The 12,795-nt window shown below is 38.3% G+C and overlaps 1 protein-coding gene across 1 annotated transcript; it reads right to left on the bottom strand.

Moving 5' to 3' along the window:
* Window positions 1-222: 222 nt before the first annotated feature.
* LOC127197927 (caspase-1-like) lies at window positions 223-12,224 on the bottom strand. The gene is given in 10 exon segments (XM_051155748.1): window positions 223-246; window positions 248-322; window positions 759-868; window positions 4,883-5,023; window positions 5,486-5,605; window positions 6,848-6,989; window positions 7,357-7,533; window positions 8,379-8,488; window positions 11,383-11,649; window positions 12,218-12,224. Coding segments are annotated over 10 exon segments (1,173 nt in total).
* Window positions 12,225-12,795: the final 571 nt, after the last annotated feature.

The raw sequence follows: 12,795 nt of genomic DNA, 5'->3' as shown, positions 1-12,795 counted from the left end.
GAAAACAGAAAACACAGCACCCTTTCAGGTCTTCCCTGCTTCCTCCATTTTTTACATCAGACCTAGAAACTTGACCAGTACCAGTTTTATCTTTCTTCAGTGGTCTTTACCCAACCTCCTTTCCCTACTCTACTGTGTACACACACACACACACACACACACACACACACACACACACACACACACACAATTGTACAAAGACATTGATGCAACATACTTATTTTAATGTCCTGGGAAGAGGTAGAAAACGTTTTGTCAAGGTCATCCTTTCAATGGTAGGCATCTGTTTTATGACTTGTGGTTGATCAAATGCAAATTGAACCTAGAAAAGAAAGGAAAGTTTATAGCCATACTTTTCAGAGTAGAATCATGACTTGAGATGAAAAAACTGCATTGACTAGCATGACAGTAAACAAACAATAACTCATGGCATTTGTAAGAACCGAAACAATGAGACTATTTCCTAGACTATTAGATTCTCTTACTGGAGTTGACAAAAAATGATGGACACAGGATATTCGATTCTGCTCCATATCCTACCAAGGGAAGGATATGGGTAAATATAGCTGATTATTTCTAAGGGATTATGGTCAGAAAACATAGAATGCTGGCACTATGTAGGGATTGTTAACTGACCAAATAAGTAAATAAATAGCCCTTTGGAAAGAACAACCAAAATGTTCAGCACTTTCCCATTAATGCAGCTTGAGTAGCCAAAGACCAGGGAAGTAGAGTTGATGAAGCATCCAAAGTCCTACCTTTCTGAAAATGTCCACCAAGTCACAAGACCAGGCATATTTTTCCATATGTTTGATGAGTTCCACAATGAACAGAGAGCCCTGGTCAGGATGTCTCCGAGAGATATTCTCTGTGAATAAAGTATATTCCAAATCTTATCACACGCCTTACCCTGGATACAGGCTGCTCTAGCCTTTCCATTCTAGCTGGACACATTATAGAGTTTAGACTGTATTCCATACTGGCATTTTTCAGTAGGTATATAGAAAATTCAATTGGTACATTTTCCTTTACTCAACAAAATTTCTGTATACAATGCAGATATTCAGATGGTATCGTTCCTGATTTCAAGATGGTGAAAATCTAATAGAGAGAGGTAGGCTGCCTGGAGTAGGGAAAGTGATTTAGGTTAAGAGAATAAGTATATGAGTGTGTATTTCCAAGACACACTCTAATGACTGTGATATATGTCCACTGTACATTACTTTTTTTCAAGACAGAATTCCTCTGTGCTTCTCCAGGCTGTCCTGGATTCACTGTGTAGACCAGGCTGGCCTTGAACTCACATAGATCCACCTGCCTCTACCTCCCCAAGTGCTGGGATTACACTGTGTACCACCTCATCTGGTTTCCACTGTACATTTTTAAGTTGAGAGTAATTATTTCTACAAAAAGAGGAACAAACGATACATCACAAATATCTGAGAGAGATATAAAGGAAACGTACGGGAGTAAACACAGGTGTCTCTGAAAGTAATTTGCAGTGACAAGAGTAAAAGGCCAGAGACTTTTCAGAAAGTCCTACTATGTGGTTGGGATTCACACAGGCAAATTGCAGCTGGGTTTGGTAGAGGAAGAGTATAGTCTGTACCATTTACAAAGAATAGTGAAAAAGGCAAAAGGAAGGGAGACAGAATCCAACAGGGTAGAAATGCCTGCAGAAGCCTCTATAATCAGAGAGGACTGTATGGTGCAAGACAAGAGGAACCGATTTAAAGGGAGAGTTAAATCTAATAATAAAGCCACATTCTTTAGCTGAAAACTGTGTGTGTGTTGCTATGGTGTTTCTAAATTAAATACATTTACTCTGACAATTTTTTTTCCATTTGTAGAATGCATCTGATTACATTTATGACCTGCCCTCTCTTTAAATCCTCTTCATTCATCAACCAATCTCTCCCCTTAAATGGTTTTTTTCTTTCTTTCTTTCTTTCTTTTACTTTTAGTGATTCACTGAGTGTAATCAGGCAGGCATGTCTGAGTGACTACAAGTATGAAACTACGTAATGAAACTCTATAGGCGTACATCTGTAGATGATCACCTATCCGCCAAATGATGTATCAATAGCCGTATGTTTTTATCATTGGAAAATATGTAGAGAGATATACATCAAGGCAGTGTCTACCCAGTGTAGAAGTAGGCTCTATCTGGAGGGTACCGTCGATAGTACGGTCCCTAAGCTGTTTGGTCAGAGCCTTTAAAGGATGTATTTGAGTAAAAGAATGCGAGTCTCAAGGAATGTGCAAAATGGCTGAAATGACTTTAAATTAAATCTTAACATAGTAAGCTACTTAGATTACATAACAAATTAAAAGTTTAATAAGAGTAACTTTATGTGAAAATTTTAGAAATCGTCAGTGTTTTTAATGTGAAAATTTTAGAATTCGTTAGTGTTTTTTAATGTGAAAATTTTAGAAATTGTTTAGTATTTCACACTTACCTAATTCAACCCTTGCCCCAATGACCATATGTTTGCATATATTGGTGAGAAATTTGAAGAAATCTCAGCAAGATGATACAATTAGATTTAATATAAGATGTAATAAATGGCACCAAGATAGGAAAGATGTCTTCTTCAAGGTTGTCAAATACAAGTAGCCAAAACACTAAGAATGTGACATTTATATAATTCCTGATTGTGTCATGGTTCTTCTTGTCATAGGTAATCTATTGTATATATGTGTAATAATATAAACATATATATATATAATAAAATAATTTTAAAAAGAATTTGGTGTTTGCAGGTAGGTTATTCTCCAGCTCAGAGTAGATTTATCACCGTGACAAGGTACTTAGCCATTCTTAGTCTTGATATATTCATTTGTAAGGATGAGAATAGTTGTATTTCTATTTCTTATTTTAGAGAAGAGTTGAGCTAATGCAATTGAAACAATAACATAAACAAAAGAGTTGATCCAGACTATTAAGGAGCCAGAATTATTGGTCATTCATTCAATTACTAAACACATTGTTTTCTTTTAAAATGTGGTCACTAAACATGACTTCAGAGACTTACTATTGCTTTGTCTATGGTCTTATGATAATTAAAAGTTCTCTGCAATGCTTTGAAGTTGGTTTGCTTTTATGCAGGGTATACTGTACTCAAAACGGATCCAAGCAATTTCTGGCATATAAATATCTTGCAACTTTCCCTCTTTTTAAAAAAAGATTTATTTATTTATTATTATGTATACAGTGCTCTGCCTGCATGTGTGCCTCCATGCCAGAAGAGGGCATCAGATCACATGATTGATGGTTGTGAGCCACCATATGCTTGCTGGGAATTGAACTCAGGACCTCTGGAAAAGCAGTCAATGCTCTTAACCACTGAGCCATCTCTCCAACCCAACTTTCCCTCTTTTTGTCCAAGTAAAAAGGAAAGGTTTGAAATCTAACACAGTAAAAACTATTTAGAGTAATGAAGCTGTTCCTGCCAAGCTTTCTACAGTGTCCAGAGCAGCTGTATTTGGCAGTCTTAGGGTTAAGTGTTGTTGAGTTCAAAGTTCTGTAAGAATGTTATTTTTAATAAAATCTCAGTAGTTTGATTTTATCAATAAAAGCAGATGCTGGGTGAAAACCTGCTAGCTCAGAGAGGCAGAGAAATCGCCCAGCTGACCTTCCTCCTCAGCCAACATCCCAGAAGGAATCCCCCATCTCCAAGCTCCATCAAATTCAATCTCTCACTTGTCTCTTTCTGTGAGTCTCTTTGCCTATCTTCCCAACTTCTTTTTCCTCTCTATGTTTTTTTTCTTAATAATCCTATGCGCACTCCCTATCCACTCGTTGCTTGCTCCATCTCATCCTATGGTTGACTTTTTAAAATCCTGTTTACAATATTCAAGAAGAAACTTTTGGATTAAAGGTGTGTGCTAAGACTGAGCCATACCACACCTAAAAATAGGTGGGATTTTTTTTTTCAGTAAATAACACAATCTCAGGTTTCACAGTGTGATCAAAGATCCTGCAACACATGTTCTTTCTGCTTTGTCACATGTGATCATTTTGTTTTTTATTCTCTGTAATATGCTTGGGTTTTGTTTGTTTGGTTGGTTTTACTTAGCTGTATTGTGTGATGCTCTGTACTTGGTTATAGCAACACAGTTGTTTTATTGAGATCTAGATGGTGTGTTCCTCCCTCCTTTTTCCTTTCCTCTCTCTGTCTGTTTTCCATCTCTTGCCTTTTCTTCACTGCTATGTACCACTGCAACATTTGTTTATACTTATCAAATAAAATTTCAAATGATATTGAAAAAATGTAATAGATGGAAATTTCGGAATGTAACCTGAATATTAATTACTGTTTGGCATGAATTTTGAATTATTTACAAGTATTTGTTTTAACACATAAAAACCCTCTCACATTAAAATGAACTTTGCCTGTAATATGTAAGGCAGGTTAACTGGTCTGTATGATTTCAGGAGACTGGACTGTACTCACCCTCTCAACTACTCATAGGAACGCAGAGATTACAGATGCTTGTCTAGCTTTTCATGGCCTCTGAGGATCTGAGGTCAAATGATCAGTCTTCCTGTCTCCATACCTCCCATCATCAGGATTCTGTAAACACTTGATGCTGGTGCACAATCGTGTTCTGACTGAGCCAGTGATGTGCACCTTTTAGATTCTAATGAGCTTAGTGTGGTTGCTCATCTATTTAATTCTCTGTTATCCTTCATAGTTGTAGGAGAAATATTATGCAGTATAAAGAGTTTGCTAATTCAGAAAAATATATGCGTATGTTATCTGTGTGGATGAGGGGATTGAATATGAAGTTTTAAAGAGGACTTAAAAGTCTTACATGTGTGGGGTCCCTCTTCCTAACAGTGACTGCAACCAAGATGGCCTGCATAAAAACCCTTTACCTGGTGTTGAAGAGAAGAAAGCAATAAAATCCTTCTCTATGTGGGCCTTCTTAATGCCATCATCTTCAAAATCTTCATCCATTAAGAATTTCTCTTCAGAGTTTCCTACTGAATCTTTTACGAACACCACCCCTTGATTCTCTGGAAAAACAAAATTGATTTTATATTACTAGCACTTTCCAAAGGAAATATTGCTTCCTTGAAACTTCTCCTCAACCCTACTTATAAACTTTTTGGTCTGTCTTGTATTCACATATATGTGTGTGTGTGTGTATGAATGTGAATACATACATATGCATATAATGTTTGTTATAAGCAGGCTTCGACAATTCTTTTCTCCTTTAATCAATAAATGGACTCAAGTAACATCTGAAGATCAAAATGTAGGTATTGGTTATGGATAGTTATATTCTGTACTGGAAATTGAAGCATATATCTAATAACTTGAACTAGAATTCACAGAATACCTAATTAGCTGAGTGATAAAATAGATGTTTGATATTTGGGAATCAACTCCCAAGCATGAAAAGCAGTGTCTACATGTAAACGGTAAGGTCGGAATGTGAGCATCCTGTTAGCTTTAAACCGTCAGCACTCACTCACCTCCACGGCAGGCCTGAATGATGATAACTTTGGGCTTGTCTTTCAAGTTTGGGCACGCCAAAGTGTTCATCATTTGAAAGATTTTGTCAGCTTTTAAAACATCTGGTTCAGCAGGAGACCCTGTCAACAGAACAAAGCAACAGCCTACAGACTGGGAAAAGATCTTCACCAACCCTACATCCGACAAAGGTCTAATATCCAAAATATATAAAGAACTCAAGAAATTAAACATCACCAAAACAAATAACCCAATTGAGAAATGGGGCTCAGAACTAAATAGAGAATTCTCAACAGAGGAATATCGAATGGCTGAGAAACACTTAAAGAAATGCTCAACGTCCTTAGTCATCAGAGAAATGCGAATCAAAACAACTCTGAGATTCCATCTTATACCCATTAGAATGGCTAAGAGCAAAAATTCAAGTGACACCACAGGCTGGCGAGGATGTGGAGAAAGAGGAACACTCCTTCATGCTGGTGGGAATGCAAACTTGGAAATTTATCTGGTGCTATCTCAGAAAACTGGGAATAGGGCTTCATCAAGACCCAGCTATTCCACTCCTTGGAATATTCGTAATAGCCAGAAACTGGAAACAGACTAAGTGCCCCTCAAGTAAAGAGTGGATAAAGAAACTGTGGTACATTTACATTATGGAATACTACTCAGCTATTAAAAACAAGGAAATCCCAAAATCTGTGGAGAAATAGATGGGACTAGAGATGATCATAATGAGTGAGTTAACCCAGAAGCAGAAAGACGCACATGGTATATACTCACTTATAAGTGAAACTAGCACAAAAGGCATGTCCCATGAAAGTCTTTACTTACCAGGAGATTGAGATAGATGTGAAGACATCCTATTGAGACTCTAGGTAAGAGAAATATAGGAGATGGGGAAATAGAAGGACCCAGAGGATCCTAGAAATCTACAAGAAGAACATTGTGATGGGTGGATTGGGGCCCAGGAGGGTCTGCTCAAACTTTTGCACTAACCAAGGACAATACAATAGTAAACATCAAACCCCTACTCTGATCTACCCAATGGACAGGACATTCTCCACAGTTATGTGGAGAGCGAGGACTGACTTTGACATGAACTCTGCTGCTCCATATTTGATCACCTCCTCTTGGTGGGGGAGGCCTGATGGCACTCAAAGAAAGAATAAGCAGGCTACCAAGATGAGACTTGATAGTCTATGACCGTATAGTGGGGGAAGAGGTCCCCCTGGGTCATAGACCTAGGGGAGGGGAATAGGGTGAAAGTGGGAAGGAGGAATGGGAGGATACAAGTGATGGGATAACAATTGAGTTGTAATTTGAATAAATTAATAAAAAATTCTTTAAACCATCTGGTTCTTCACCTTTAGCACCTTTATCAAAAGGTGAGTATGTCTTCCCACATATTCCCTCCAGGGTTCCATGAGACATGAATACGAGGAAGGTACTGTCAGAAGTCTTGTGCTCTGGGCAGGCAGCAAACTTCTTCACTTCTGTCGTCATCTCCTGTAAGAGACCAAATCAGTGGTTTTACACTGTGAGGTACAGTGTAAAACTAGGGACAGAAAACAGAGCCATTGAATAAGTCCATGAAAAATTCTAATTTTCAATTTTTATATAAAGCAAGGCTATACAATTATAGGAAGTTATCCCGAGATTATTGGAACATTTTCCAATTCGATGCTACATGAGACTTTGGCTAAAGCATGGCAGCACTTGACAGGCATGTATCATGGTCAGTGGCTACTCACCAAAGGACATCATAGTGACAGACTAGCAAGACTAAGTTTTCTGCTTCTGCGCTGTGTTTTCTAGCACCATCTAGGGGTATAAGAGGCATGGGCACTGTTTCTATTATTTTGAGAAGTCTCACCTCAGCTGTGAGGTTTTCTTTCACTTTCACAGTATAATCCAGACTCTTCAGCAGCAACGTCATTTTTTTGAGGTCAACATCAGCTCCATTCCTCCTAGGAAGATGTTCAAAGTCTGTGTTGCAGATGATGAGGGCAAGGCGTGTACGAGAGGACGATGTAGTCATTATTGGATAAATCTGTATAAAAAGGATATTGAATGAGCAACTTGTTTATTTCAATATCTATTTTATGTGCTTATGGTAATTCCAAATCCTCTTCTCTTAAGCCTTTCAAGAAACCAATATTGATTAAGAATAGGAAGTGCACCAAGATAGGAAAGATGTTTTCTTCAAGGCTGTCAAATACAAATAACCAAAATACTAAGAATGTAACATTTATATAATTCCTGATTGTGTCATGGCTCTTCTTGCTATAGGTAGTTAATTGTATATATGATGTGTAACAATATAAATGTATATGTAAGAAATAAAAAATGTTTAATTTTAAAAAAGAATAGGAAGAAAACTGAGTCTTAGTTTAAGAGTGCTAGTGAAATCTGCAAGAGCCCAGGGGCTGGTTGAACATTTGACCTTAATTTTGAAAGTGAAATTTTGAAAAATAAAGTATATTTGTAGCTAGGATCCCTAAATTGTAAACTTGGTGCCCTGGGTTTCTTATTGATGTAAACATAATATTGGATCCATACCTGACTCAAGTTTCCTAATCCCTAAAGTAGGTTATTTGAAGGTAACAGCTTTATTATATATGAAGTGTATAAAACAGTTTTTAACTCACAGTAAGCATCTAATGTTAGCTACTGATTTTGCTGTTGCTATTATTGTTTACCAATGAATTGCATCAAATTTGTAACTCTCCAAATAAGCCTGAGATTCTAGAAGGTCGGGATCTTTTATATAATGCGGAGTGGCTCAATCGATGTTTGGGACATTACAACAAACTTGTCTGTGACAAAGAACCACCACCCTTCAGGATGGCCTCAGTGTTTTCCAGCTTACTCCACCCCAGATTCTAAGCATAGCACCTCTGAAGGATTTTCTTTCCAAATCTTTCGGAATGTTTCTGTGGGGCAAAACTTGAGGCCCCCTCTTGGTCCTGGAAATGCATCTTCTTTGCTCTGGTCTCGCTTTGTTTCTGTAAGAGATGAAAAATAGCATGGATGTATGCAACTCTGGTGGCCTCTCTTCAAGTCTCTTACAGCCTTAACTCTGTGTAAAGACAGGTGATGACAAGCAGGATGCATAACCACAGTGTAGAACAAGATACAGATCACAGTTAATGAAACATATTTCAAGGCAGATAGTCCCAGTGGTGCGATGTGGAATCTATCATGAGATGAGTATTTTGACAAATATTTAGATAAAAGCAAAGCGAGGAGTATTAAAATGTTTAGCATATTTATTTCAGAATGTATTTGAAGACTAGGATGAAATTTTAGGTGGCAGAGAGGTGTTAGAAAATAAGTCTTATTTTTTTTTTCTTATGCACAATAGTAGGCATCAGGTACTTCTTAGGGATGATCCTTTGTCCTCTCACTTAGGAATACTTCCTACTGTATGTGCACAGTAACCAAACAAGGAACAATATGGGATAAGTGCACTGGAATAAAAGGGAGCTAGAATAATAAATGCTAAAGTTAATGTGTAAGTTTCATGAATTTATATAATTCGTTATTGATTGCACATATCTGTGAGTTAGTGTTTTTACAATGGTTTTTGTCAGTAGCTCCTGGGGCTCTTATTGGATCCCAAGTTCTGTATCATCAAACAATGTGATGTACCTCTTAATGATATGATAGAAACTTGTTGTATTTCAAAATAGAAATAATTTATCTAGGCACCTGGAGAACAGAAATAAAATGAGGAGATTTTTAAGCTAATTTTAAAAGACATTTAGATAAACTGTACATTTACTAAGTTGAATGAAGACACAGAAATGTGTTTGTTGTATGAAAGAATATAAACTACTTAGAATGAATATATTGGAAAAATATTTTTTAAAACCTCATTAATTGGTCAAAGATGTCTTGCTTCTGCATAAATAAGTCAAAAGCAACAACAAATTAAACAAATATTAATTATATTGGAGATTTTAAAGTAATGAAATAAAGTATTTAATTATATAGAAATGTCACATGACATGAAATGTGTAAGAAAACATGTGGATTAATGTAGATTCAGTAGAATAATTGAGTTTGTTTTTTGTTGTTGCTGTTGTTTTTGAACATTTGCCTTTCTGACGTGGGGGGAAAGAATTGTCATTTAGATGAAATTATTTCAGAACCATAATGGGAAAACTCTCTTGTACACTGCAACTTTAGTTATTTTTTTTAAGAAAGAGATGAACTTATTCAAAATTAATATTATCAACAAGGGGTCTGCTGTGTGCTGACTGCCTCAGTTTCCATAAGGCAGAGCTACCATTTCAGTGCAGCCATGGAAAGATGTGTTTTGTCATTTGGGATATAATTATTTCCTGTGCAAGCTCTAACAGTGTATGAAATGAATATTTTTTTGGTAGTAAAGTTTGACTGCACACTCTCAGTGCCTGTACTCCATGTCCACAGGATGCCTCTGCCCGGTACGAAGCTGTCCTTGTTACCATCATTCTAGAACGTTTTCTGTCTGTGGTCAGTTGTGGCCAATAGAAGACACACATGTGTTTGGTACGGGACACACCTAAGATGAGCTTACAAAGTCTTCCACAAATAATCTCACAGTCTTTCTAATATCTCTCCCAGGATGGCTGTAAGCACAGTGTGAGAGACAGTGTGGAAGATCTCTGGCACGGAAGAGAGTTTGTTGCTCATTGAGAATGGCTCCTTTATAATCTTTGGGAATAAGAAACAACTTCCTATCATGTAAAAATCACCATGAATATTGACTTTCTTACTGCATTCCATGTTATTTTAATAAGGGTTTGCATTATCATTACTGTGTCTAAAATGGTGGTAGCTTTAATTCAGTGATAGTTTTAAATAAATATCCACTTCATTTATGCAAGTTCAATCCAATCAGAAGAATAATTGATCATGCTTACTCTTGAACAGTTTATAGAACAATGTCTGGAGTACAACTGTCATATGATAGCTATTTTTCTAATGATCAAAAAATTGTACCTGGCATAGGTAACTGTAGAGAGGGTCAAAGTTAGCAACTACTGTGGGCTATGAGTAACAGGAGTGTTTGATATGGTGATAGTTGCGAGAGGAACTCATTAAAGCAGCCACAGACTAAAAGTAGGTGGAAGAGAAAAAGAAATGCTAAGGATTCATTTTCAGTTTTACATTTAAACACCTGCTAGTGATGATAGTACTAACAAAGGCAGAGAAAACCGAAAAGAAGCAGGATGAGGAAGATTGGCAAGTTTATCTTTGGGAGTGTTTAGATACACACACGCTGAGAGGAGGCGGGAAGATGCGTCCTAGGCACTCGAATGGGAAGGGTTGCTACCTAGCTAGGAAGTTGGGACTTGGACACAGACTCAGAAAATGTTACTGTGAATATGGGTGATGAAGCGAAGAAAACTGCCTTTGCTCAAACAAAGAAGAGGAAAACCATAGAATCAATGCTTGGGAATTACAGCCCCTTCGACCTGGGTTCACCATATGAAGATAGTTGCAAAAAATGTGGGCACAATGTGTATTCCTCCTTTGCAAGCATGTGTACCTGAATGGAAAGATGTCCTCTCTGGAAATTTTCTGTAGTAACAAAAATTTTCAGCTGGTGGACCTGAAGAGAGGCAATGGAAATTAAGTCACCATGCCAAGGCCACCCCTGGTTATACAGTGAGTTTGAGACTGCTGTGAACTACAGGAGACAAGGCAGAAGGAATAGGTGTGAAGGAGCCAGGAGACACACAATAGATGTGAAGGAGCCAGGAGACACACAATAGGGCCACTGACACAAAAATGAGACTCTTGACGTAGAGGTGAAAGTTGATTTCAAACCACTTAAGAAATATGTCAATCAGACCCTGGTTATAAGAATACCCGGACCCTCATGTTAGTCTAAGATGCAGGCTCTTACCTGATTTAAGCTCCATCATTTGTGCCACATAGGGGGCTTCTTTACAAATGTATGTGATAAAGATTTGGCATGCCTGGGGCCCCATTTTAGTGACAGAATCACATAGGTCCCGTGCTTTGTCCTTAACGGTGACATTGCCAAGTTTTATTCTGTCCATTTCTTCCTGGCTCAGCACTCTCTTCTCTAAAACTTCGTCCAGCAAGCCATTTATTGTACCTCCATCCACTGAGTTGATAAACTTTGTCCTCTTTTCCTTCAGGATGTTATCTGTTTAAGGCACCAAGATTTCTCAAGTCAGGAAAACAGTTGCGTGTTCCTTTCATGTTCTAAAGAAGGCATAGTCCTTTCCGGACTGGATCAGTAACACATCCCTTTTACATGCGTCGTTCCCCCCCCTTCTCCTGTACTCCATGTTCCCCTTCAACATTACATGCAAGCACACAGGGTGAGGCGCAGGGATTGAGTTCCTGTCTTTCTGTTAGAACTCAAGTAGCATAAATCACATGTTCTCAAATGAGATTAATAAGATACATAACAATAAACCGTCTCCTTTTGCAGCCACCATTTCTGTCGCTCATCTAGGTCCCTCTACCAGACTAGGGTCACTTCACAGTTAAGAATAAAACACTGACTACAGGATACAAGTAAAACATATGTCCTTTCCGGGCCCGGCCTTCAAGAATCTTCCGTGCAGATTTTCGACATAGTCTTCCCTTTCCCCAGATTCAGATCACCTAAATATCTGCAGAAGCTAATGAGAGCTTCCACAGAAACCAGCCCCATCCCAAACGACTTATTCACCAATTTAGCCACTTTAAAAATAGGGGAAACTCACCAGCCATGGCCTTTCTCTCCTACCACGCAGAGCTACTGAAACTGAAAGCACCAGGGCACGTATGCAGATTGAGAAATAGCTACTATTCATGTGTGTGCATGCTTCTTTCTCTAATTAAGCCTACTCTTCTAGGGCAATAGTTCTGGGTAGGAAGTGAGTCTGTCTTAGTCATTAAGAAAGAAAAATAACTAGGAAAAAGCAGAGTCAGAGCACAGAAGTTAGAAAGGGAAGATCTGTGGGATCCACAGGAGATAGAACAGGGGTCAGGGAAGGCTGCCGCAGGGATTCCTGCTGCAGAGCTGGGCCTGAGACTAGGGGATTGTATCTGGGAGGACAGAGGGAGAAGAGACGGTCTGCAGTCAGCGTACTTGGCTTTCTGGACTGCGAGCCCTGGCATTGGTAGGGGTGCCTGTTGGAGTTGGGGGTTAGCAAAAAGTGAGAAGAGGAAAGGAGGTCTTTGGGATCCACAGGAAATGCAGGTTAGGAAGTAGGACAAGAAAGTTAGAGATGAGACAGGAGACTGCATTGGAGGAGCAGAAGCAGAGGTGTGTATCTGCTTTCACGTTACTTTTTTTCCC

This window comes from Acomys russatus, chromosome 14 (genome assembly GCF_903995435.1).
Source record: "Acomys russatus chromosome 14, mAcoRus1.1, whole genome shotgun sequence".
Classification (NCBI taxonomy): Eukaryota; Metazoa; Chordata; class Mammalia; order Rodentia; family Muridae; genus Acomys; species Acomys russatus.
The sequence above is the reverse complement of the archived record's forward strand: the minus strand, read 5'-3'. Positions and strand labels throughout refer to the sequence as shown.